This window comes from Bufo gargarizans, chromosome 2, assembly GCF_014858855.1.
Source record: "Bufo gargarizans isolate SCDJY-AF-19 chromosome 2, ASM1485885v1, whole genome shotgun sequence".
Lineage (NCBI taxonomy): Eukaryota > Metazoa > Chordata > Amphibia > Anura > Bufonidae > Bufo > Bufo gargarizans.
Genome location: NC_058081.1, coordinates 94,521,105 through 94,547,449, shown reverse-complemented (window position 1 = coordinate 94,547,449; position 26,345 = coordinate 94,521,105). Strand labels below are relative to the sequence as shown.

At 44.1% G+C, this 26,345-nt stretch overlaps 1 protein-coding gene across 1 annotated transcript; it reads right to left on the bottom strand.

The window, feature by feature from the left end:
• Positions 1–44: 44 nt before the first annotated feature.
• Positions 45–26,345, bottom strand: LOC122925670 (disintegrin and metalloproteinase domain-containing protein 9-like). The gene is made up of 10 exons (XM_044277017.1): positions 26,280–26,345; positions 23,573–23,648; positions 20,543–20,679; positions 16,332–16,512; positions 14,035–14,127; positions 13,711–13,906; positions 10,574–10,679; positions 7,991–8,171; positions 1,207–1,287; positions 45–143 (listed from the first exon to the last, which is right to left on the bottom strand). The coding sequence occupies exons 2-10, from the start codon at positions 23,603–23,605 to the stop codon at positions 45–47; spliced, it is 1,107 nt and encodes a 368-aa protein (XP_044132952.1). The 5' UTR covers positions 23,606–23,648; positions 26,280–26,345.

Below are 26,345 nucleotides of genomic sequence, written 5' to 3'. Positions count from 1 at the left end.
ATAGTCCCAGATACACCTAATGCTTGCTGCACTCAATACACTGCTCAGCACAGCATAACACACATCACAAGGCATACAAAGCAACCCCACATATTTTTGGCCCCACCATGTATGGAACCTCTGTGGTGCCATCCTCCAGCCACCTGCAAAATACATACATAACATTACCAGAAGTGAACTATTAAAAGTATAACTGTTTCAGTTTCTTTTTACTATAATGTAGGGACAGAAAGGTTAAATATTTTTGTAATTTACTTTATAAGGGAAAGATTTTTATTTGTATCAGAAAACAGGGTGTAAAGAATGTTCTTTGCAAAGTTCTAACTGAACCTTGCTGAGAAGAGTCTGTCTTCAGTCTTCAGCATTCTACTGAGCGCTGAAGATGACTGTATGTAACAAGTTTTATAGGAAGTGTGATGGGCAGTGAAAGGACACATGTACTTAGGGTCTGAGGGAGTGACAAAGGTAAGCTGGAAGCCTCTGTATGTTACACTCTCCAATGGCCCTAGGCAGCATCAGGGTGAGGATTGCCACTGTGAATAATTATTGCAGCCAGAGCCACTACCACTCCCATCCTCAGCTTCCGCTCCTCCAGAGCTTGTGGCAAGTGTGATGGAACTATCCTGACCTGGACCCTTGGATGACTTTTTTATGGTCTCCACAGCAAAAGATATGCCTGTTTGGCATGCACTAATTTAGTTGCTTATAAAGATGACCTATCACCACGAAGTGCAGTGCAATCTGTAGACAGCATGTTATACAGCAGAAGTGGCTGAGCAGATTATAGTCTTGTGTGAAAGATTCAGTAAAACTTGTAATTTATACATTTATATCTCTGCTTTTTCTAACTTAAGACCACCCTGTGTACAGCTCTCAGTACACTGGGGAGGTGTTATCTATTAGTTATGGATAATTCCTCCCTCCCCAGTGTACACGGGGTGGTCTAAGTTAGAAAAAGCAGAGATCTAAATGTATAAATTACAAGTTTTACTGAATCTTCTCCCACAAAAATATATATGAATCTGCTCAGCTCCTCCTGGTCTATAACATGATGTCTACAGATTGCACTGCATTTTATGCTGACAGGTCCTCTTTAATACTTGCTTTTTACTTTTGTTAACAAGTAGAAAAAAAAAATTCTGTTACATTTTAGATCATAAATATTAGTGTGACCTTAATAAAAGGGCAGGCTTTTTATATACTTACCCCATGACTATTACAAGTTGTTTCACGCTTACAAGCTGCATCTGATCTAGAGATATTGGTGCACTTTTTATTGATGCAGATCTAAAAATATAATAAGAAACGTGGATTTGTTCAAATGAAAAACAAACTAAAAATCTATAAATATACCCAATAAACTATAATTTTATAGACGAGAGATGAGGGGTCCTCTGTTCACTTGATGGGAGGAGGCCCCATAGGTGGGAGTTATAGCATATCTTGTGGGCAAGGCCCTTGGAAAAACTGTCTCTCAACCACTTACAAAACCGTAAGTCTTGGGCATCTGTCAGTGCACACAAGATCATCTTGGTAAAAATTAATGTCATGGTGCAGCAACTGTCAGTGCACCCCTGAGATCAGCGGTAGGAGCAGGACTGTAATACAACATATTGAAAATAATAAAATAAAAAGTAAAGTAAGTGTTCCCCAAAAAAGTGGTTTGCATCCACAGTTCCACACCAGATGTGTCCTCCTTTAACTTGTTCCTACCCTGACATATCCCGAAATGTAAGGCACAAGCTGCTAAAACAAACTTGAAAAAAAAAAAAGGAAAACCTCCCCAAGCCATCCATCAGATATCCATCACCCATAGGCTTCCATGTTAAAAAAAAAAGGATACTTTTTTTACTGGATAGCTGGGATGGAGGTCTCTTCTCGTCATACATTACACATAGACTTCATTATTCAAAAAATGCATGGGTAAATGTTTAACATATACATTTTTACTGGACGGTGCAAGATTAAATTAATTATTAAATTAATATCATGACAAATTGCATAACTAACGCAATTCAAGACACATCTGGATGTTGCACAGCCTATAATGAGTCACAGCATGACTGAAGTGACAAAACACGTAAAAAAAAACCTGAGTATTCCACTATTTATAGAAGGTAGTCAATGGTCTCAATGGGAAATAATATTATCACTGAGTCACTCACAATTCTACATTTATGTAGAGGGTATGCACATGAGCTCTTAACAAGTTCTGCCCCTAATGCCACCAGATGTAAGGTCCTAGAAGTCCATGTTTGACTTTTTAAAAGTCCTTGAGACATGACTTGGATAATAAATAAGTCAACATCTCATCTGCAGGCAGCTGTTTCAGGGTGATTCATCAGTGCAGAGCAGAGAGTACTGGCTTAACTAGGTGAGAGGCCTATGTCAGGATTTGGGGAATACAATATCTCCTCATGGAGAGCGCTTAAACGGTGTGAGGAGTCTTACTGGCCAGGCAATGCTCCTCTGGGATACATTTACTAGAGATGAGCGAATCGAAGTTGACGAAGTGGAATTCGATCTGAATCCGAATTTCCTGATGCTTTGTGGTAACAAATCGCATTTTTTCCTAAAATGGTTGCTGCACATGTTAGGACATGGAGCAAAGAACACTGGGAACAATGGATCACCCACAATGCCATGCATGCAGCCAATCAGCAGCCAGCCCTGTCATGTCACAGCCCTATAAATAGCCTCAGCCAACGTGGATTTAGCCATTTTAAAGTGTACTTAGTGCAGGGAGAGACGTTGGCTAGTTTCACACTAGCGGCAAGGAACTCCGGCAGGCAGCATGACATGCCGAGAGGCGGCTAGAATAAAAGTACGACATGTCGACATGTTCTAAAGCCTTTTTTGACATGTATTAGTGCAAAAAAGGGCTTATTAGCCGTTGTGAAGTGAGAAAATTAAAGCCTTTTTGGCGTGTATTAGTGGAAAACAAAAAGTATTATTTGCTGTTCAGCGGTGCAGTTATATGTTCTAAAGCCTTTTTTGGCGTGCATTAGTGGGAAAAAAAGAGCTTATTAGCCGTTGTGTGGTGATTTGAGAAAATTACAGCTTTTTTAGCATGTAATAGTGGAAAATGTTTTATTATTTACCGTTTAACGATGCAGTTATATGTTCTAAAGCTTTTTTTGGGGTGTATTAGTGGGGGAAAAAGGGGCTTATTAGCAGTTGTGTGGTAAAATGAGCAAATTACAGCCTTTTTTGGTGTGCATTAGTAAAGAACAAAAAGTGTTATTTGCCATTCAGCAGTGCAGTTATATGTTCTAAAGCCTATTTTGGGGTGTATTAGTGGAAAAAAGGGGCTTATTAGCCATTGTGTGGTGAAGTGAGAAAATGACAGCCTTTTTTGGGGTGTATTAGTAGAAAAAAAAATAAGGGCTTATTTGCCGTTCAGCGGTGCAGTTATATGTTCTAAAGCCTGCAGGCACAGGTCGCAGCAGAGTAAAGGGGCGTGGCAGCAGGGGTCAATTCGAGAGGCCTGAGCTCCCGGTGTCATCTAGCGGTCGTGTCTTGACCAGCAACCCAGCAGTTTTTGAATGGTTGACTCGTCATCAACTTCATCCCAAGTGACATCAGACTCCCCCAGCCAAGAGTTGGTGGGTTAGTCAGACACAACCCTTAGTTGCCATGGCCCGGGAGCAGGCCCTGTGCCCTCACCTGTCCTCAACCTGCCTCTGTCCTTTTTAGTTCCCTCAGCCAGAGAAGTATTATATGCAGTGGGCTCAGCTTCACTATACAGCGAGGACAAGCTACTAGAGCACAGTCAGCAGCCACTGCCCAGTCAAGATGTGGAGGAGACATCTGCCGCTTTCTCCGCTAGGCAGGCAAGTACTGATGAGGAGAGTGGCGTGGGATCTGGTGTTACAAGCGGTCAGGCTACTGGCTCAGAGACTGTTGAGGAGGACATCAGTGACGTGCAGACAGTACTCGATGATTGCAATTTGGAGCCAGGTGACATCATCATCGGGAGTAGAGGGTGGCAGCTTGCCCGTTATGCAGCAGCGGAGCCAGCAAGTCACTGGCGTGGCCGGGAGTCAGCAGGGTGGCAGCAGTGTGATGTCGGAAGCCAAACATGCCCTTGGTAGACCACCTACTTCGCAGGAGCCTACCTGTCTGGAAAGTAGTGGTGCAGGGGTTCACTGAGGCAGCATCAGTAGCAGTCAGTCAGTGTGGACTGGTAAAATCATCTACTTGGCAGTTTTTTGTTAAGCCACCAGAGGAGGTGAACATGGCCATTTGCCGAATCTGTGGGCAGAAGGTGAAGCGTGGCCAGGGTGCCAATGTTGGCACCACGGCCCTGCATCAACATATGCAGCGTCACCATAAAGTGGCCTGGGAGAACCGTGGCTCCAATGAGTCACACGGGGAGGAACTGGAATCTTGGCTTTCTCTGCGACAACTCAAAATCAGAACCATGGTGATTGACAACGGGAAGAACATGGTGTCGGCGCTGGGTCAAGGAGGGCTGAGCCATGCGCCCAGCATGGTGCACGTGTTCATTCTGGTTGTCAAGCAGTTCCTGAAGTCTTCCACCCATCTGCAAGACATCCTAAAAATGGCCAGGAATCTTTACATGCACTTCAGCCACTCATTCACCACCGAGCACAGCCTCCTTGAGCTGCAGCGGCAGAATGGCGTCCCCCAACATAGGCTGATATGCGACGTTACCACCCGTTGGAATTCCACCCTCCATATGATGGACCGACTATACATCTCACGGCCTACATGAGCCCTGTGGGGACTGAACTGGAGAGGGAGGAGGACATTGGAGCACAAGCAATGTGTAGCAAAATGGGTGTTTTTTCTACACAGGTGACAGGAGAGGAGGAGCAGCAGCAGCTGGAGGAGCAAGAGAGAGATGATGAAGACGAGGCAGATGTACCAGGCACACCGTGGCAGTATGCAGTGGAGATGGAGACAGGGAGTCCCTCCGAGTCACTCAGGTCTCCTCATGCTGATGCTGCCACCTTCACACTCTGTCATTGTGCCACTCTGTGGCCTCCCCATGCTGCTGCTGCCACCTCCACACTGTCACCTTGCCACTCTGTCGCCTCCTCATGCTGCTGCTAACTCAACATTATGTCACCTTGCCAGTCTGTGGCCTCCTCATGCTACTGCTGCCATCTCCACATTATGTCACCTTGCCAGTCTGTGGCCTCCTCATCCTGCTGCTGCCACCTCCACACTATGTCGCCTTGCCACTCTGTGGCCTCGTCATGCTGCTGCTAACTCAACACTATGTCATCACTGGGTCACTCTGTGGCCTCCTCATGCTGCTGCTACCACCTCCACACTGTCACCTTGCCAGTCTGTGGCCTCCTCATGCTGCTTCTGCTGCCACCTCCGCACTATGTCACCTTGCCAGTCTGTGGCTTCCTCATGCTTCTGCTGGCACCTCCACACTCTGTCATTGTGCCAGTCTGTGGTCTCCTTATGCTGCTGTTGCTGACACCTCCACATCATGTCACCTTGCCAGTCTGTGGCCTCATCATGCTGCTGCTAACTCAACACTATGTCATCACTGGGTAACTCTGTGGCCTCCTCATGCTGCTGCTGCTACCACCTCCACACTGTCACCTTGCCAGTCTGTGGCCTCCTCATGCTGCTTCTGCTGACGCTGCCACCTCTGCACTATGTCACCTTGCCAGTCTGTGGCTTCCTCATGCTGCTGCTGGCACCTCCACACTCTGTCATTGTGCCAGTCTGTGGTCTCCTTATGCTGCTGTTGCTGCCACCTCCACACTATGTCCCCTTGCCACTCTGTGGCCTCGTCATGCTGCTGCTAACTCAACACTATGTCATCACTGGGTCACTCTGTGGCCTCCTCATGCTGCTGCTGCTACCACCTCCACACTGTCACCTTGCCAGTCTGTGGCCTCCTCATGCTGCTTCTGCTGCCGCTGCCACCTCCGCACTAAGTCACCTTGCCAGTCTGTGGCTTCCTCATGCTGCTGCTGGCACCTCAACACTCTGTTATTGTGCCAGTCTGTGGTATCCTTATGCTACTGTTGCTGACACCTCCACATCATGTCACCTTGCCAGTCTGTGGCCTCGTCATGCTGCTGCTAACTCAACACTTTTTCACTGGGCCACTCTGTGGCCTCTTCATGTTGCTACTGCTGCTGCCACCCCCACACTATGTCACCTTGCCACTCTGTGGTCTCATCATTCTGCTGCTAAATGAACACTATGTCACTGGGCCTCTCTGTGGCCGCCTCATGCTGCTGCTAACTCAATACTATGTCACTGGGCCACTCTATGGCCTCCTCATGCTGCCACCTCCACACTATGTCACCTTGCCACTGTGTGGTCTCCTCATGCTACTGCTAAATCAACACCATGTCACTGGGCCACTCTGTGGCCTCCTCATGCTGCTGCTAACTCAACACTATGTCACTGGGCCACTCTGTGGCCTCCTCATGCCGCTACTGCTGCGGCCATCTCCACACTATGTCACCTTGCCAGTCTGTGGCCTTCTTATGCTGTTTCTGCTGCCGCTGCCACCTCCGCACTATGTCACCTTGCCAGTCTGTGGCCTCCTCATGCTGCTGATGCCACCTCCACACTCTGTCATTGTGCCAGTCTGTGGTCTCCTCATGCTGCTGCCACCTCCAAATGATGTCACCTTGCCAGTCTGTGGCCTCTTCATGCTGCTGCTGCTGCCACCTCCATACTATGTCACCTTTCCACAGAGTGGCAAGGTGACATAGTGTGGAGGTGCTGCTGCCACCTCCACACTATGTCACCTTGCCACTCTGTGGCCTCCTCATGCTGCTGCTAACTCAACACTATGTCACTGGGCCACTCTGTGGCCTCCTCATGCTGCTGCTGCCACCTCCACACTATGTCACCTTGCCACTCTGTGGTCTCCTCATGCTGCTGCTAACGTAACACTATGTCACTGGGCCACTCTGTGGCCTCCTCATGTTGCTGCTGCTGCTGCCACCTCTACTCTATGTCACCTTGCCAGTCTGTGGCCTCCTCATGCTGCTGCTAACTCAACGCTATGTCACTGGGCCACTCTGTGGACTTTTCAAGCTGTTCCCCCACCCTCGCCACTCCATGACTGGGCCACTATTTTGCCTTTTTGGCCTGGTTGACAAAATCATTTATTTGACCCTTCTTCTGATCAGTAAGAAAGAAGGAAAAATGAGACGCTACACAGACCGGATCCGTTGTGCATCTGTAAGGCCTGTATGGTCCCATCAGAATTGGCTTATGATTTGGTAGCCAAAAGCAGGAATGGGTACAAAACACAGAAGACATGCAAATATTCCATTCACGTGTCATCTCTGTTTTGGATCCACTCCTGTTTTTTGGGGGGGGCTTTAGCAATACTGATGGATTACTGACCAAATGCTGACCGAGTGAAGGCGGGTTCTCAACAGACAGGATCCGTTTTTTTGGGGTTTATTGTTCTGATGGATCAGAGGAAGGGCAAAATAATCAGTCAACGCAAACTTACTCCTGACACCCTCTCCGCTCTGTCAGGGGGGCTCTACTTGTATAAGTGTTTAATAGAACAGGTTCTGTAGACATCTATGTGGAATCAGCTGACAATAGTGTAAAACGAATGCGCTCTTTCACACTACAGTAGGATCTTGGGCCTCTGGAAGGTTCTTTATACCTGGTGCTAACATCAACCTGTAAGGCTGGTTCACTTATAAGTTATTTGGTCAGTTTTGGCCCCAAAACTGCTCAAATAAGTCACGTGTACAGTGATTCTAAGAGCGATGCCTGTCATACTGACTCACAGTACTGTTTGACTACCACAGCAGACTCCCTATGCGTGTTACTGCAAGTCACAGTGTTCTACACCACTATACAGTCTCTCTGCAGCCAGGAAATAGCAATTTTTTTACACGATTCGGATCAAATCAAATCTTTTAGAAAAATTTGCTGAATCTGCCGAATCAAAATTTGGAGAAATTCGCTCATCTCTAACATTTACGTGTCACATATTTTATTTTGCAAATGTTACCTTGTTTTCCCCACACTTTGTCCCATCTTTAACCCAAAAAGGATCAATAAAATAATCCATCAAAAAGTCTCCGGTTAGGTAGACATGGTCTTTGGAGGTATAGTAAGCGATGGCCATGTCTGGTCTGAATATTGCTTCTCCATCCATTTTCATGCAATGACATTTTCCACACAAAACATCTCTGGAGATACAAAAGAAACAACAATCTAACAACTTGATGATGCCACTGAACCTTGCTACAATCTTGTTAGACAGATTTTCACAGCCAGTCAAAAAGTTGTAGTATTTTCCCTATTTAGGGCAGCTTCGTTAACCTCAGGAGAACGCTATAAACCCAATCTAATTAAAAAAAAAAAATTCTACCTTCAACAATCCCTACGCAAAGCCGACCTTAATTAGATGGGCAAATGATTGGGGAAGTTATCAGGAAGGAATGTTCTTAGGAATGCTCATTGCCAATAATTGCCTTGTGGAAAGGAGCCACTGATTACCTGATGAATAAGTATCGGGTGAAAATATCATTGATACGGACCCCAAAATCGTACTTTCTGGAAATCATCTCATGTAACCAGTAATCTGCAGACCCAAAAACAATGATTCTCTATGGGGATGAGTGATCACAGCAGCGATTTTCCTTCCCCATACAGTAGAGGTGATTGCTGCTTGTAAGAGTATGCTACAAAGTGAGTTTGGGAGCTACTTGTTGAGAGCCTGTGTTGCAGCCAAGTGTCACAGTGTAGAGGCCTGCCAAAGGAATGCAGTCACAGTCTCAAAACATGTGCGAGTCATGTGGCAACCCCATTTATTCCTATAGCTGCACTGCGACACTTGGGTGTGACACAGGAGCACAACACGTGTACTGCCCAAAATCAGCATGTAGCTGTACCCTTAATACAGCTCTTACTTCCTCTTATGAAAAGGCAATTAGTCTTTTAAAGGGGGAAGGCAGAGGAAAGCACCTCTAGAAATAGAAGCTTTCACACTGGAAGACTCTGCACAAACAAGGCTGCTCATTGCAACACCAAATCTATGGTTTGTTTGTTTTTTGTTTTTGTTTTGCTTAATTTTTTAGGATATCCATTAAATTTTAGCACCCATTGCCATTTTTATAAATCAGTTCCATTCATTTCTCCTTCAAGGTTTCTTCCTCAATGGTTTCGCTCTCTTGTTGCTCTACTGTCACGGACGTTCCTGCGACAGGTGGCAGGAGATCGGTGAGACTGGCAACACGTGGTTTTCTCTGACATGTTTTCCGTTTGGATCAAATGACGTCTGTGTTGTTTCCAGTGCTTGCCACATCTTCTTTCCCCAGGTGTGGCTATTATGGTCATTTAACCTTCTCTATTTATTGCTATGCGGTTTATAGCTTCTGTTGGAGTTGTGGATAGCTGGTGTGTGGATCTCGGCTGAGTTCCTGGTGCTGCCATAGCCACTTGAAGTTAAGTGTTTTCTTTCCCTTTTGTATTTTGTTTGTGTTTCATTTCCCTGTCATTTGTATTAAGGCCTGAGGGAGACTCCTGTTCATCCTTCCTTTTGGAGGAACAGGTTGTCTCAGTCCTGACATTAGTATCAGGGTCCTATAGGGTGAGTTAGGACATTAGGTATTCCTGTGTATGACCTCACCTACCTCTGGGGTCTGTTCATACTGGTAGTTAGTCAGGACTTTGATTAGGGTTTTACTAGGAGGTGTCCATCTCCTTTCCCTAGTTTCCAGGCCTTATTCCCTCACCCCTTTCCCTCCTATGTTCGTCGTGGTGTTTCCCTCCCACACCCGAACGTAACATCTACCCAGTATAGTGGAAAACGTATTACTTATACACTTTAATAGAGATGTGGCCCACGCTGTCTATGTGCTAGAGAGAGCCGAGTAAGCAGTACGGAAGACTCCCTCTCTAAATAAGTTTAAGGGGTTTTGTCACTTCAGCAAATAGCATTTATCATATAGATAAAGTTAATACAAGGCACTTACTAAAGTATTGTGATTGTCCATATTGTCTCCTTTGCTGGCTGGATTCATTTTTCCATCACATTACACACTGCTTATTTTCATCGTTATGACCACCCTGTAATCCATCAGCAGTCGCTGTGCTTGCACATTATAAGAAAAAAGCACCAGCTTATGTGAGCCCCCACAGTCCTGGTTACCAGAGAGACCGGAATTGTTCCTATATTGTGCAAGCACGAGCACCACTGCTGGATTGCAGGGTGGTCGTAACCATGGAAACAAGCAGTGTATATTGTGATGGAAAAATGAATCCAGCCAGCAAAGGAGGCAATATGGATGATAGCAATACATTAGTAAGTGCCTTGTAATAACTTCCTCTGCATAATAGATCCATTTGCTGAAGTGAGACAACCGCCTACCTCCCAACTTTTCGTAAGTAGATTAGTAAGTGCCTTGTATTAACTTTCTCTACATGCCAATTACAAATGTGAGACAACCCCTTAGAGTATCCTAGGGATATGTCATAAACGCCTAAGATGGGAATACACCTGTAAATATCGACCAATAATTTGATACCTTTCTTAGAAAGGCCAATCAAAAGGCATACTTTAAATGACTTAAAAACAGTTATTACTTACTGTGGCTGACAACGTCCATAAAATCCTTTGACTCCTCCACAATTTCCAAATCTATCTCCAATGACATTCAGCTTCTGGTAGCACTCTAAGTCAGCATTCATTGAAGCTGAGAAAGAATAAATCAAACCAAAAATACTTTTTTTTAGAACCTTTAAAGGGAACCTGTCCCCGGGATTTTGTGTATAGAGCTGAGGACATGAGTTGCTAGATGGCCACTAGCACATCCGCAATACCCAGTCCCCATAGCTCTGTGTGCTTTTATTGTGTAATAAAAACAATTAGATCCATATGCAAATAACCTAAGATGTGTCCTGTACCTGAGATGAGTCCTGTCCCTGAGGTGAGTCCAGCGTGAAGGAGCCCAGCACCGCCCCGCGTCCTCCGAATCTCCTCCTTGCTCCCCGACGTCACAAAGCTAGAGCGCCGTAATCTTGCGATGCGCGAGCTAGCGCATGTGCAGTTCCTTCCCTGAGGCTGAGCTGGGCTCCTTCACGCTGGACTCATCTCGCGTACAGGACATATCTCAGGTTAATTTGCATATGGATCAAATCGTGTTTTTCACACAATAAAAGCACACAGAGCTATGGGGACTGCTTATTGCGAATGTGCTAGCAGCCATCTAGCAACCCATGTCCTCAGCTCTATACACAAAATCCCTGTGACAGGTTCCCTTTAAATAAATAATTTCAAGCTTTAGCAAAAGTCTATACTATAGGCCATATACACAGGGCCATAGTTACAGGTGGTGCAGAGATAGCAGTTACACCCATACATTGGTACCTGAGGGTGTCCAAAGGACCCATTGGCACATGAGTTGACACCAGTATCACAAAACCTGTCAAATATTTTACATTAAGGATACAAAAAAGGCCTCTGCATATATAGTATGATTACTAAAATAAAAGCTTCAGAAGCCAGGAAGAGAGATTCCCTGGACAAAGATAAAGACAAAGAAAAAGCTAAAGATACAGAGACAAATATAGAGTCAGACTACAGAAAGCTAAGTTACAGCAGAAAAGTTCCTATTTAATCCAGCCAGCATAGCAGAGCTGATAGAGTACAGATGTAGCACAGCCAAATGTGTTTGCCTGCCAATTTCATGCCAAAACCTGCTTATAACCAAGATAAAGTTGGAAGGTTGTTCCTTGATTAAAGTTTATGCAAAGTAAAGCTGTGTTCAACGTTAATACGAGTCTGGACTGTGTTTCACCCTCATCTTCATCATTTATCCATCTTAGTTGCACCACTGTGGACAACTGCGACTGGAGTTCCAGGATATCCAGGTAGGAGCACCTTGATATGTGCAGCCACATCTAGATGGACACCTTAGGCAACCCTCACACCACTCTGGCATTCCTATACCTGGGTTCCACCATCAACTTCTACATAGGGGGACTTAGTCCCTCGTCACGGAAATGCAACTGGCAAAAACTCTTTCACTTAAAGGGACCCTTGGCCCATGTCACCAGTGGTCCGCTGCATCATGTATGGGAGTTGTTGGTCTGTTTTATCTATTATGTATTTAATCACACTTAGTAAACCTTTTTAACACTACTAGCCTTTGTAAGCCTATCATATTGCAGCATTCACAATAAAAAAGTATTGTTCATATCATACCGTATTTTTCGCCGTATAAGACGCACCGGCGTATAAGACGCACCTAGGTTTTTGGGGAGGAAAATAAGAAAAAAAATATTTTTAACCAAAAGGTGTGCTGTGGGTTTGGAACTAGGTGGTCTGTGGATGGCACTATTACTGGGGATCTGTGGATGACGGACACTGTTATGGGGGGATCTGTGGATGACGGACACTGTTATGGGGGGATCTGTGGATGACGGACACTGTTATGGGGGGATCTGTGGATGACGGACACTGTTATGGGGGGATCTGTGGATGACGGACACTGTTATGGGGGGATCTGTGGATGACGGACACTGTTATGGGGGCAACTGTGGATGACGGACACTGTTATGGGGGCAACTGTGGATGACGGACACTGTTATGGGGGAACTGTGGATGACAGACACTGTTATGGGGGGATCTGTGGCTGGCACTGTTACAGGGGGGGGATCTGTGGATGGCACTGTTATACATGTGTCATCCACAGACCCTCCCAGCCCATAACTGTGCCATCCACAGATCCCCCGCCGCTCCAGTATACTAATATAATATGTCTGATTTAATTAATGGTTATTAAATATGCATCTTTATTCCTAATAGTACCTTAAATCCTAAGCGCTTCAGTACAATGCCGGCAGGCCGGGCAGCCGGCGCGGCGCGTCACTCACTGACGTCACTTGCCTGCGCCGCCTGCTTCATTCATAAAGTAGGCGGCGCAGGCACGTGACATCAGGGAGTTACGCTGCCGCCCGCCCGGCCTGCATTGTACGGATGCGCTTAGGATTTAAGGTACTATTAGGCATAAAGGGGCATATTTAATAACCATTAATTGAATATGACATATTTTATTAGTACACCGGAGCAGCGGGGCGGGCCTTTAGTACAGTGACTGCACCGCCCCGCCGCTATTGCCGGCCCCAGCTCCTCCTCCCAGTCCCTCCCAGAGTCCCCGCTCGCTTTACATCGCTGCCAGCGATGTAAAACTGACTGCATTCGCCGTATAAGACGCAGGGGCATTTTCCCCCCATTTTGGGGGAAGAAAAAGTGCGTCTTATACGGCGAAAAATACGGTATATCTTAACAGCCAACATTAATATCCAGATGTTTGTTTAACATTTACGTCAAATGACTTATAATGAGGGGAATTTTTAAAGTCGGTTTTGCAGGAGTCTGCTGTCCCCAATGCACGGAACGGGCAACACACATATTGGACCCAGCAGCATCAAGTTACACACTTGATGAAGGGGGGGCCTACACTGACTAAAATCTAGACAATCTGGACAAAATTAGGTATGATGAGGTATGTATCAACCCAATGATCTCTATTACCCTAAATGTGCATGATCTTATTTAATCCCTGCTAGGTTTATTAGTTACCGTATATTCACTCAGCTGCAATATTAGGAACATGGCCATACTTAAAACAGGAGCATGAGCATAAAACCCATATGGCACAAGACTGAATCCTATAGAAATGATTGTATATTCTGCCATATAGATGAAAATGAAGTAGATACCTGGACCGAAAAATTGCACACATTGCAGGTCAACATTTTGACACTTTCCATTGTAGCAAACACTCTTTCCATCGTTGCATAGATTGCCATTTTGCTGGAAGACATCTTCAGGACAGGCTGCCGTTGTTCCCGAGCAATACTCATGTAAGTCACATTCATCTGCCTTTATTCTACATAGTGTCCCAGATGGGAGAAACTAAGTAAACAGACAATCGTCTATAAGTACCATTATTGTGGCATTTTCCCCTCTATATGCTATGGTTGGTAAGGACTGGATGTAGATAATTTGTAAAAATACACATAGAATTATAAATAATGGCATACCTGGCATTTCGAGCAACAAGCTCCACTGGCACATCTGGCATCTGGCTTTAGAGTACATGTCTTATATTCACAGCAAGGATCTTTTTTGCACTCCTATTGAAAGACACACCATCATTAGTGACTCGATAGTGCGAAGGATGTCCCATCCTAGGGTAGTTTATACTAACAACATGTGTATAACTTTGTAGGAGGAGGAGCAGCAGTGTACATTGGGTTCACGGAGTCAAAGCTAGTTATCAGTAGCGTTGGAGTCAGTAGAAATGTATCAACCGTAACTCCAGCTTAAAAAGAATATTAAATGTTATTAATATTGTCTTATTAATTTATTAACTATCATATACAGTAAATTTAGAAATGTTAATCATAAATATGTTTTACGTTCTATATATCTAAGGCCCTTATTTATTAAAATCAGTGATAAGCAGGGTGCTCTAGTGGTGATAATCAGTTCTCACCTCTCCTGTGTTCTACCCTGTCCTTATACTATAAACAGTGATAAGCATGGTGTTCTATTGGTGATAGATAATCAGTTCTCACCTCTCCTGTGTTCTACCCTGTCCTTATACTATAAACAGTGATAAGCAGGGTGTTCTAATGATGATAGATAATCAGTTCTCACCTCTCCTGTGTTCTACCCTGTCCTTATATTATAAACAGTGATATGCAGGGTGTTCTAGTGGTGATAGATAATCAGTTTTCACCTCTCCTGTGTTCTACCCTGTCCTTATACTATAAACAGTGATAAGCATGGTGTTCTATTGGTGATAGATAATCAGTTCTCACCTCTCCTGTGTTCTACCCTGTCCTTATACTATAAACAGTGATAAGAAGGGTGTTCTAATGATGATAGATAATCAGTTTTCACCTCTCCTGTGTTCTACCCTGTCCTTATACTATAAACAGTGATAAGCAGGGTGTTCTAGTGGTGATATATAATCATAATCATATATGGTTTATGTTCCATCTAAGTAGCCTGAATACTTACATAATGAGAAAAAGCCAGATATTACCATTTTATTCCAGCAAATTTGTTATTACTAAATTATTGACCATTTATGAAGGAGTCGGAGTGTGATAAAATGTAGGAGTCAGAGTCAGAACTTTGGCTAACTGACTTTCCAGCCCTGCACACAAGGGGGTAAATCCAACAGGATCTGTGGCCCACCCTTCCTACTGACCCTACTGACTGGCATTTGTCAATGAACATCCTACATAAGAAGAACGAGACTGAATAACATCCTGGTAAGAAAACTTTGGCCGTAATTAAAGCATCACTGGCATCTAAAAGATGCCAACAATAGTTGTGGTATTAATTTGGAAATACTGATTGGAGGAGATCCGCTGAATGACATGGCTGTCCTCTTGAAGATCAACCCTCTCCAAGTGATCTTCATCTGCTGTTTCAATTATTTGTGGGCATTTTTGATGTTTTTTTATGGGAACATTGTCTCCTGGCACTGGCACTTTCAGTACAATTGTTTTTTACAATATTTCAGCAAATAGTTTACTATAGAAATAGGTTTTGTTAGGTAATACAAAGAGAAGAAATTTGTTCACCAAAATTGGATATAATTTTTTGTTATTACATTGAGAGGCTACCTGCTATCAGCTTACGTGTAAAACCGGTAAATGCACACCTTCAGGATTTATGTGCGGAGAATCTGCACTGAAATCTCCAGGTGTTCACAAGGAAATCTGGAAAATCTGCATCAATTGCATGCAAATTTGGTGCAGATTTTACTCTCCCCAGTGAATGGAGATAATCCGGTCAGGGAAAAAAAACATTTTTGACATGCTGCAGATTTTTAAATCCACACCGCAGGTCAAAATCCGCACAGAAATAAATCTGCATCGTGTGCATGAGAACTTCAAATTCTCATAGAATAGAACGTACACAATCTATGGTGCGGATTTTCCGCACGCAAATCTGCATGTAAAATTTGCGCGCAATCCTGATCATGTGCATTTAGCCTAATTTAACAAGTACCGTGGCTGTAAAAGCCATTTTATATCCATCAGTTTTGAAGAGTGTGTGATTGGCTTTTGGAATGGCACATTAAAGATTAGACTCTATAAATATATATTTTCATACCCTAATAATTTATCAGTCATTGAAGACAAACCTGTTTGGTCCATTGTTCACAACCACATACTCACACCATCACCAAATCACAACCTATACCAGTCATATACCAAAATCACATACCACTTATTATCTGCAATTCCACATACAATGTATAGACTTTACATACACAGATATCTAAAAAATGTCAAAAGTAAAGTATTCTGATACTAACCACTTCTGTTCCACAGTCGCATGACTCCCCATTATCCAACACTCTATTTCCACACAAAGAAGGGTCCACCAGAGGCTTCATGTTAGGATGTGTCAAGAGGCACAAAGCTCCAGTCCTCATTATGAAATTCTGGAATTCCATCAAACTGCAATCGCTGAAGCTCTTTGAATTAGCGGCCATCCTGAACAAAGGAATATACACGGTCAAGTCACATTATTATGACCACTTCCTACTTTCAATGTGGGCAGCGTGTAGCTCATGAGGGAAGTCACGTGTGGTGAGCTGGCTTGGTGGGTATATACCAGGGGTGGCCAACCTTACAGACACAAAGAGCCAGAGAAAAAAAACTTATGACTGCCAGGAACCACAAGCTATACATTTATACAAATATGCGTGCACACGACAGTATAACTGCAATTGAGTTATCAAACATTTAAAAGTGTATTTAAACCACCTTTCCTACCTGTAATGTAGACCGCTTTAGTGAGACTTCTGGCAATCTTTGTTTTTCACAATGTGTATTCAGTCCTCCCCATGCTGAGATGACCGCCCCATGCTCAGATGACACCCTCATGCTCGAATGATCCTCTCACCCCTATTCTGAGATCATGTGTGTGGGAGTGATTTGACATAGCGGAGATGCGAGCATGGGTTGTCTGATTTTAGGTGTCTTATGTGGGCACTTGGGGGGCTTATTTTGTGGGTCTGATGAGGATTTGGGGGTCTTATCTGAGCTGGCACCCCATCCCCCATCCCAATACTTTAAAAAAAATTGTACCCCCAGTGGTATTGCCCTTATTGTACAACCTTCAAAGTAGTTTTGTACAGATGTGTGCCCCCTCACAGTAATCATGCCCACATTGTGCCCTCTCACAGTAGTTATGCCCTCTGTGCCCCTTTCACAGTAATAATCCCCATTGTGCCCCCTTCATAGTAATAATGCCCATTGTGCCCCCTTCACAGTAATGCCCATTGTGTCCCCTTAATAGTTGTAATGCCCACTGTGCTAGTAATGCCCTCTGTGCCCCTCCATAGTAGAAATCCCCATTGTGCCCCCTTCACAGTAATAATGCCCACTGTGCCCCCTTCACAGTAATAATGCCTACTGTGCCCCCTTCACAGTAATAATGCCTACTGTGCCCCCTTCACAGTAATAATGCCCTCTGTGCCCCCTTCATTGTAGTAATGCCCTCTGGCTCTGTGCCCCCCCCATAGTAGAAATGCTAATTGTGCCCCCTTCACATTAGTAATGCCCTCTGTGCCCCGTCCATAGTAAAAAAGCCCTCTGTGCTGCCTCCATAGTAATAAAGTCCTCTGTGCCCCCTCCATAGTAATAAAGCCCTCTATGCCCCCTCCATAGTAATAAAGCCCTCTGTGCCCCCTCCATAGTAATAAAGTCATCTGTGCCTCCTCTGTATTAAAAACAAAAAACACAGTAACTACTCACCTTGTCCCGTTCCTGAAGCTCACAGTCCTCTCTTCCCTGCAGGCACAGATCGCTCTGCAGCAATGTGTGGGTGGAGCTTATGCAGATTACAGGGTTACAGGCTCCACCCACACATGCCGGCAGCGCGATCTGTGTCTGCAGGCTGAATGCTGGAGCGGGGAGAAGTCTCCCTGCTTCACCATTCACAGCGCCGCCGGCCTGAAGGAGGGGAGGAGTGCAAGGAGCTGAGCAATGAGTGACAGGACATCAGCTCCCTGTGCTCCAGCAATGAGCGCTTCCATCTGTATTGATGGAAGTGCTCATTGCTTCTGTGTTCAGGCACCTCCTGAGAGCGGCACCCAGGGCGGACATTGGCATGACAGGTGAGAAACAGCAGAGAACAAACACTCTGCAACAATTGGGTCACGACTAAGAACATGTTTGTTCGAAACACGTAGACGTTCATTTGGAACACTGAGGTGATGCTGTCACTGTATGGATCTGTACTACACCGAATAAAGGAACCCACAATATTTTCTAACTTTGATGCTGAATTCATCGCTTTATTTCTACTATTTACGGTCTTACCAAGGTCTCCGTGAACCAGGGAAGTTGATACAAGGGATAGAGGCAGCAGGTGAGCTGGATATTGTTTACAACAAAAACTCTGCAACAATTGCCTGAAGAACACAAGTTGGTGGTAGCAGTGTTATAGTCTGGGGAATGGCATTCTCATGGACCACTCATCCATGTGGAAGGCACTCAACCGATTTCATGTACACCCATACATGCTGTCTTCCCTGAGGCAGATGGGATCTTCCATCAAGACAATGTGACATATCACATGGTTAAAATGTTTAACGTTGGTTGGAGGAGCATAAGCAAGACTTCCAAGTTTTTTACCCTGGTCCCCTAATTCCCCAGAATTGAACCCAACTGAGAAACTGTGGGACCACTTTGATCATTGTGTTTGCTCCATGGACCCCCCCCCCCCCCCCCCAGCAGCTGTGGGATGTCCTGTAGTCAGCATGGCTCCAGATACCTGTGACAACCTACCAGGACCTCATCGAGTCACTCCTAGTGCTTCTAGCTTCTGTTTCTGCAACATAGGTTGTTACTTTGGAAATTACCCGGTGGTCATAATAATGTGACTCAACTTTATTATATATGTGTAAAATTATGCCATATTAACCATGTTGAAAGTCCATCTGTTACAAGAAGGCAGCTTCATTTAGATGGACCACTACAATAAAACAAGCTTTTAAAGCTTGGGCCTAGGCCTACAAAATATATGCAGGATAGGTAGGAACCAGCTGTAGCGTATATTCAGAAATTTCTGTGACTGAAAATCAGTTCTGTTCATCTGAATGGGGTTCTTTTAGTGGCAAGCACATAGATTTTTGTAACCAGATAAATGGGACAGTCAAAGAAATTTTTGAAACAAATCTGCAGCATGTGAATTTAGTCTTATTTTACACTAATTAATAAAAAGCAGATGAGAGGAGTGCATGACCAAGATGGAAGCACTTACCATCCTCAATAGTAAAGTACATACAGCAAAGTAAGGTTAAATTCACACAAAAATGAAATGAAATTATATACATACAATAGAAAAGGCCCAAAGGGGAGAGTGTCAGTATCTAAAACATAACTTTGAATTAGATATAACGATAAAATACACCACTGTGATGCAATATTCTAAAAAAGTAAGGGGTCCAAACCTGGTACCCCAGCACTGGTAGATAAAGAGGGGCATTTATCTTTGACCTATTAGCCGCTGCAGGCTGTATACCTGCGGCGTTCCTTTTTCCCTTTTGTGCGATTTCCCCTGAAGAGTCGACACGGACAGAAACGTGCCACGTCGGGACGTCATCAGGAGAGCATTTAGCTGGTCACGATAACCTTAAGATTTAGGGATCAGGCCTGAGTAGGGACAGGTATCCGGATGGGGTCGCCCCTGTCGGGGCGGGTGCTCTGTATAGATAGGTAGAATGAAACTAGCCCCTTCCCCTTGAATAGGGTATATTAGGGCACAGAGCTCCTTCATCTATACAGACCCCGTCGACTACCTTGGCTATCCATTGGACCTACATCTGATGTCCTCCGGATTCGCCTCCTGGTCCCACCATACGTATTGGTCTGGTAAGACTGCTCGTACCTAATCCTAGGTGGAGCGGGATTTTTCTTTATCTACCAGGGCTGGGGTACCAGGCTTGGACCCCTTACTTTTTTAGAATATTGCATCACAGTGTTGTATTTTATAGTTATATCTAATTAAAAGTTATGTTTTATATACTGACACTCTCCCCTTTGGGGCTTTTCTATATTGGAGTGCTTTATTGAGCCTATACATATTTAGAGCTCTATTTGTTGATACTATTCCATGAAATAATATACCGTACGTACACAGTTGCCTATGTCTGCCATTAAAAGAGTTTACTGCTCTGTACATATTTTCATGCAGTTATATTGAAAAGTGCCGCCTGCTACATTTCCGTACAGTTGAGCCTGCAGGATCACAACACATCCTGGCTGAATGTATGCCAGAAGGACACCCCTTTCGGCATACATATGCCCACTAGGTTCTTGGCCACATTGGTGTAAGTCAATATATATACATCAACCAGTCACCACAATATAAAATGCTCATGGTCACCTAATAAAGTCAGATACATGCCCAGGTTTAGCTTTCTAAGTGGATTTCCCATTATTAAATCCACTGCAATTCAATTCAGTCCCATTCTACAGCACTGAATATACAACTACTAATACATAGCCAACTTACATTACGTTGACATCCATGATACAAGGAGAAGCTGGACAGGTACATTCCCTGGAGTCATGATGTTGCATTCCAACATTGTGGCCCAATATATGAGAAATTAGGGAGGAGAATTTCTCTAGAGACAATCCTCTTGGAAACTGCATGCATGAAACAGAAGTGAAATACTGATAATGCAAAATTGTCATTAACATTATATCAATGGGGTTATCCAACTAATTTAAAACTGCTTCTTACTCACAATTCTAGAAGACATAGGATACTTCCCTTTCTGTGGGTGGGCAGCTGCTCATCAAGGACCTGTATCTCCCAGGATGCACTGTAATTAACTCTTGTTAGGCTAGTCTCACACTAGTGGCAGGGGACTCTGGCAGGTGAACAGCCTGTCGGATCCGTCCTGCCGCTAGTTCACGTTTGCCCCAAAACTGCCGCTCCATCCCCATTGATTATAATAGGGGCGGGGACGGAGTACCAGCGGCAGCACGGCAGAGCACGCCGAGAGGTGGCCGGACAAAAAGTACTGCATGCAGTACTTTTAGTCCGGCTGTCTCCCGGCGTGCGCAGCCGGAACTCCGCCCTTGCCCCTATTATAGTCAATGGGGACGGAGCGGCAGTTCGGGGCACACGTGAACTAGCGGCAGGACGGATCCGACAGGCTGTTCACCCGCCGGAAGAGCCTGCTGGAGTCCCCTGCCGCTAGTGTGAAAGTACTCTAAACCCCTTCTTCCCTTTTATAGAAAATAGTCCCTTATATAGCCCCAAGGGTACACATGGTATGTAATGCCCCCACAATTTCCCTCTCCACTGTACATAGAGAACTATATATTTCTATGAATTTAGAATTAGGGCTGAATGGATGAAGGATGTTTGGACCTGCTTCTCTATGAGATCACTACACCAGCACTGAGAGGCGAAGGATAGGAGCTCTTAGTCTACCACTGACTGCAAGAGAAGGTGGACCAGAAGGAGAAACAGCAGGGGGTGCTACCAGAGAGGAAAATGTAATGAACATAAACAAATAATGTTTTCACTGTATAGTAATACTTTTCATGGGTTAACCCCTTTAAATACCAATCCTGGGGCACTATGGAGTATTATTAAGTCGATTCAGTGCACACACAAATGTGAAACAAAAATATATCTTTTAATCTTCCAAGAGGTATTTATACATGATTTTCCATTGTCTCAGCAAAAAAAAAAAAAAATCAAAATAAAGGTAATTCATAATATAGAGTTGTTTCTCAGACAGATGATGATGACATTTCGGTCATGGTGGACCTCTTTCAAGTCTCATCACGGTATAATGCTGAGGGGGACGGTGCCATCATTTATTAATTTTTTTGCTGATACAATGGAAAATCATGTATAAATACCTCTTGGAAGATTAAAAGATATATTTTTGATTCACATTTGCATGTGCACTAAATCTACTTAATACTGGAATTGGGTTGAAGAACCCTTTCTAGTCGTACCGCACTACTATATGGTGTACTTTTCCAATATATTCACAATTGCACTATAGAGTATTGTCGGACCTGTAACTGATAAGCCGTGCCCTTTCTCCTAGTGCATTTACATCTAGTTTAGCTCTTATTCTTAGCGCCTAAATTCACAACTTTTATGGTAGGTTTACAAAACCAGATTTTCTGGCCAATTATTGGGAAGGAACATTCGGAAAGGTGCCGCAGATCACCGATAAACGAGCAAAATGCTTGTTCATCAGGTAAAATGATTGTTGGGGTGGACGCCTCACTCATCACTTCTAGGCAGCACAGCGTGCTGTGTAATCAGCGATCTGCTGGCCAGAAACGATGAATCTGTATGAGAACGAGCAATAGCCATCGCTCTTCCTCATCCAGCGGTGGTGATTGCTACATGTAAATGCAGCTCTTCACCTCCACTAACGAGCGCAATTATCAGGAAGGGATGCCTCAACCTTTACCCCAAACTACTCAATATGTCCCAACATAGACAAAAATATTTATAAAAAAAACTTTTTTTTACATAGACTTCTAAATCTAAATTATCTTTCCGATGTAGTCAACATAGTTATGTACTGTAGAAAAACTTTTATGATAAATGAAGGATCATACGTTCTATAGGATCCCATTAAAAACGTAAAAATCCACCATGACCCCCTTCCAAAGCAGAGTTCAGAATATAAAAAGCAAATTGTTTTTTTGGTCTCCGCTTTGTGCTATGTGCCTTTTGTAATAAAGTAGGATAATAAAAGCTGCAGCGATGTAACAGTACAAGGATGATCTACTCAATGAAGTTACAGCATGGGAATTATACAAATGTGATGTCACCGCACAATAATAAGGCAGACGATGACATCAGAGTACAGGAATACCGTACACCTATATGTCTTCATGCACACAGTAACATCACTACATAGGAAAAAAACATTGCAATGTCACAGAAGAAGTTTAATTCACACAATGATGTCACCGCACAAGGATAAAGCATACAGTGATGTCACAGAACAGCAACAATTGATGCTGCAGTAAAGAGATGATAGACACAGCAAGGCATAACGTGACCATGGGCGTATAAGGTCTGAGAAGGAACTCCACTCAAGTTTCCACTACCCCATTAGTAACTGGACCCCCTAAGCTGATGGTTCAACATAAATCATTACAATAAAATGTCGAAGCTGAAGGCGTAATTCTGCCCTCTCTCATTTTTCCTTCGACTGAGGAAAGGCATCAGATTAAAAGTGGATCCCTGCAGTGATTGGTTTGTTCTCCAAAGTGACATTTTTCAACTATTATGTATTGTAATCGCAAAGGAAATTTCCCATATAAAATGTAATCATCAGCAATAGCAATGATAATAATGATCATAATCCTCATCACCGTAATCACAATCTACATCACAATCAGCGTCATAATCACACTCTCCATATAATCGCCTCCTGACAATACGACATTTGGAATTACACGCTATTTTCAGGCAGTATCTATAGTAACACTTGTGTTTTCCATGTAGCATTTATGTAGAATTATACGCTCATACAGAGATGAATGATACCTTAAGTGCGGCCCCATTGTTGTTGGAGCACATCTGTCCAAAATAGGTTTTCGCAATGCCAGAAGGTTGTCCGCCACTAATAGAAAGAAAGAAGAAAACTGTTTAGCACCTATTCACACCGTACTGAATGTGCCCTTTTATGAACACTTGACCTGTGTTTTTTTTAGATATATGCTGTACCTTAATCCAGCGGCGTACATAGAGAAGTCAGGGCCTCATAGCAAGGATCAAACCAGGCCCCCCACACAGGACAGAGGGGTTTCTGCCTAAACCCCTTTCAATGACCCTTGGGCCATTATTTCACTGCCTCATTTGCTAAAAGTTGTTCATTTAGAGGGTAGAGTCCTGACCAAGTTTTCACCTCCAGTAGAAGAGGAGATAATCCCAACTAAGACTGGGCCCCCTCTTGCCCTGGGCCCCAAAGCAGTCGCATGGTCTGCTGCTATGGTAGTTACGCCCCTGCCTTAATCCTACCCTGTTGTTGTAACCTAAAGCAACTATATGCGCTTATCGAAAGGTTTATTAGTTTTTTTACTTATATATTGCTGACATATTCTAAACACTTTACTGACCATTTTCATCACTCGCTGTTCCCAGTGGAACTCACAATCAAAGTCTTTGGAGTGTGGGAGGAAACCCAGGCAAACACGGGGAGAACATACAAACTCAATGCAGATGTTGTCCTTGGTTGGATTTGAATCCAGGACCCCAGCTCTGCAAGTACCAGGGCTAACCACTGGACCACAAACAGCAGTCTCCATGCTGGGGCAAGTACTACTAAAAGGTTTTTCCAACTTGAAGATACTCTCCACTCTTGTGCCCATGAAGTAGTTGTGAGAAGGCACAAGGTGCCATAGTAGACACCGAGGTGCCTGGCCTTGGTGAAATGAACCGGTAACGTTTCATCAGTAATCCCAGGTTACTGATACTTGTTAGTAGTAGTTAAGCTGTTGGCTGCAGCTGATCTGGGCCGGGTTTCATTGGAGTAGTCAAAAAGCAGGGTTGAATGACTACTCCCATGTATCCAGACCAGGTTTTGGCTGGCCTACATAAAGTAGGAAGCCCAGGAGACCTGGGGGTGTGGTTCCTAGTCTGGAAGCGTGATAGACTGGGAGTACAGCTGTGTGGAGTGTTTCAGCGGAGAAGCCTGAGGACTGTGAGTCAGACCACTTCACATGGACTGTGTGTTTACATGCTGAAGTAAACGAGTTTTTGTTGAAACTGTTTTGGACAAAATAAAAAGATTATTGGTTGAACTATATCTGAGGTCACCAGTTGAGCTGATCGCCACATAGTGTAAACTAAATAATAATGACCCGTAATATAGTGTCAGCTATATAGCAGTATGCATAAAATAATTCCAATCCCTTTGCAGTAGCTTTTGACTAATTATTAGTACTAATGTGCCCATACAAACTTGTCAGTCAGAAAGGCGCCTGTGCCAAGCAAAGGTTGCCTGGTCCAAATATACAACACATTCGTCTCCTCTCTGGTCATGCGCTGCTCTGCTGTCTACTGCTGTAAGGGCTCCTGAACAAGACTAGAGATGAGCGAAGTTCTTGAAAATTCGATTCAGCTGCTTCGCCGAATAAATTTGCTTCATGACTAATTATATTGTCACGAAGCGCATTTCTTTGTAAGTAGCGGGTGCAATGACGGGGAACAGTAATTCCGCCCCTCATTATTGAACCCCTCAGATGCAGCATTTATTGCTGATTGCGGCATCTGACAATATTAAGGACTTTCAGGGGTCAATAATAAAAATAAATAAATTCAATTATACCTGCCTTATCTATTGGAGCGTGAAGAGGCCACCGCGGCCATCTTGCTTGAAGATCCAGCATGAAATCTCATACTGTGTGTGATGACGTCATCACACTGGAAAGCGGGGTGACGTCAAACATCACTGTGCACCGGGTTTCGCACAGGATATTCATGTACGATTTTTACTGCCATTTCAGGGAAAATTGATTCGTGACCAGGAAGCACAGGGTAATTCGGGTTTGCGGTGAATCGAATTTTCCCAGAAATTCGGATTGAAGTTCACTTCAGATACTTCAATTCGCTTAACACTACACACCACCGTTGGCTGACTTTTGGTCCTCAAATTGCGGATGCACAAAACACGATACTGGCCTTGTGCATTCCGCATTTTGCAGAACGGAACGCCTGGCCCCTAACAGAACAGTCCAATCCGTGCAGACAAGAAAAGGATATGTTCTATAATTGACGGCACAGAACGAACGTGCGTATGTGCTGTCCACAGCTTTTGTGGCCCTATTGAATAAATGGGTATGCATACAACCCACAATAAATGCAGATTGGATACGGCCCAAAAATACATTTGTGTGCATGAGCCTGAACAAGAACGTATATTTCAGCAGCCACTTCAAGGTAGCGCTCTCCTCCTGTTTCCTTTCTACAGTCAGAAATCCACAGTGGAGAAGTCACAGCAGAAAGTGCCACAAGTCTAGAATTATCGGACTGAATCCTACATGCTTGCCATGGGGTGGGCTAGTCAGGATCTGCATAAAAAGGCCCAGGTGTTATGTTGGGGGGTCAAGACCCATAAGCCACATGCCTTCTGATTTATATGGTGGCCAGCCTGGTTATAGTGTATCTGAGATGCCACATTGTCATAAAGGTAAACAGGTCCATCTAGCCTTTTCTAGGTGAAGAAGAGCTGAACAGGAAGGTCAGTACTTACACAATTAATAATGGAATATTGAAACTTCTCGGGTTAGATGGTAATCCTGAGAGCCATTCTATGAAG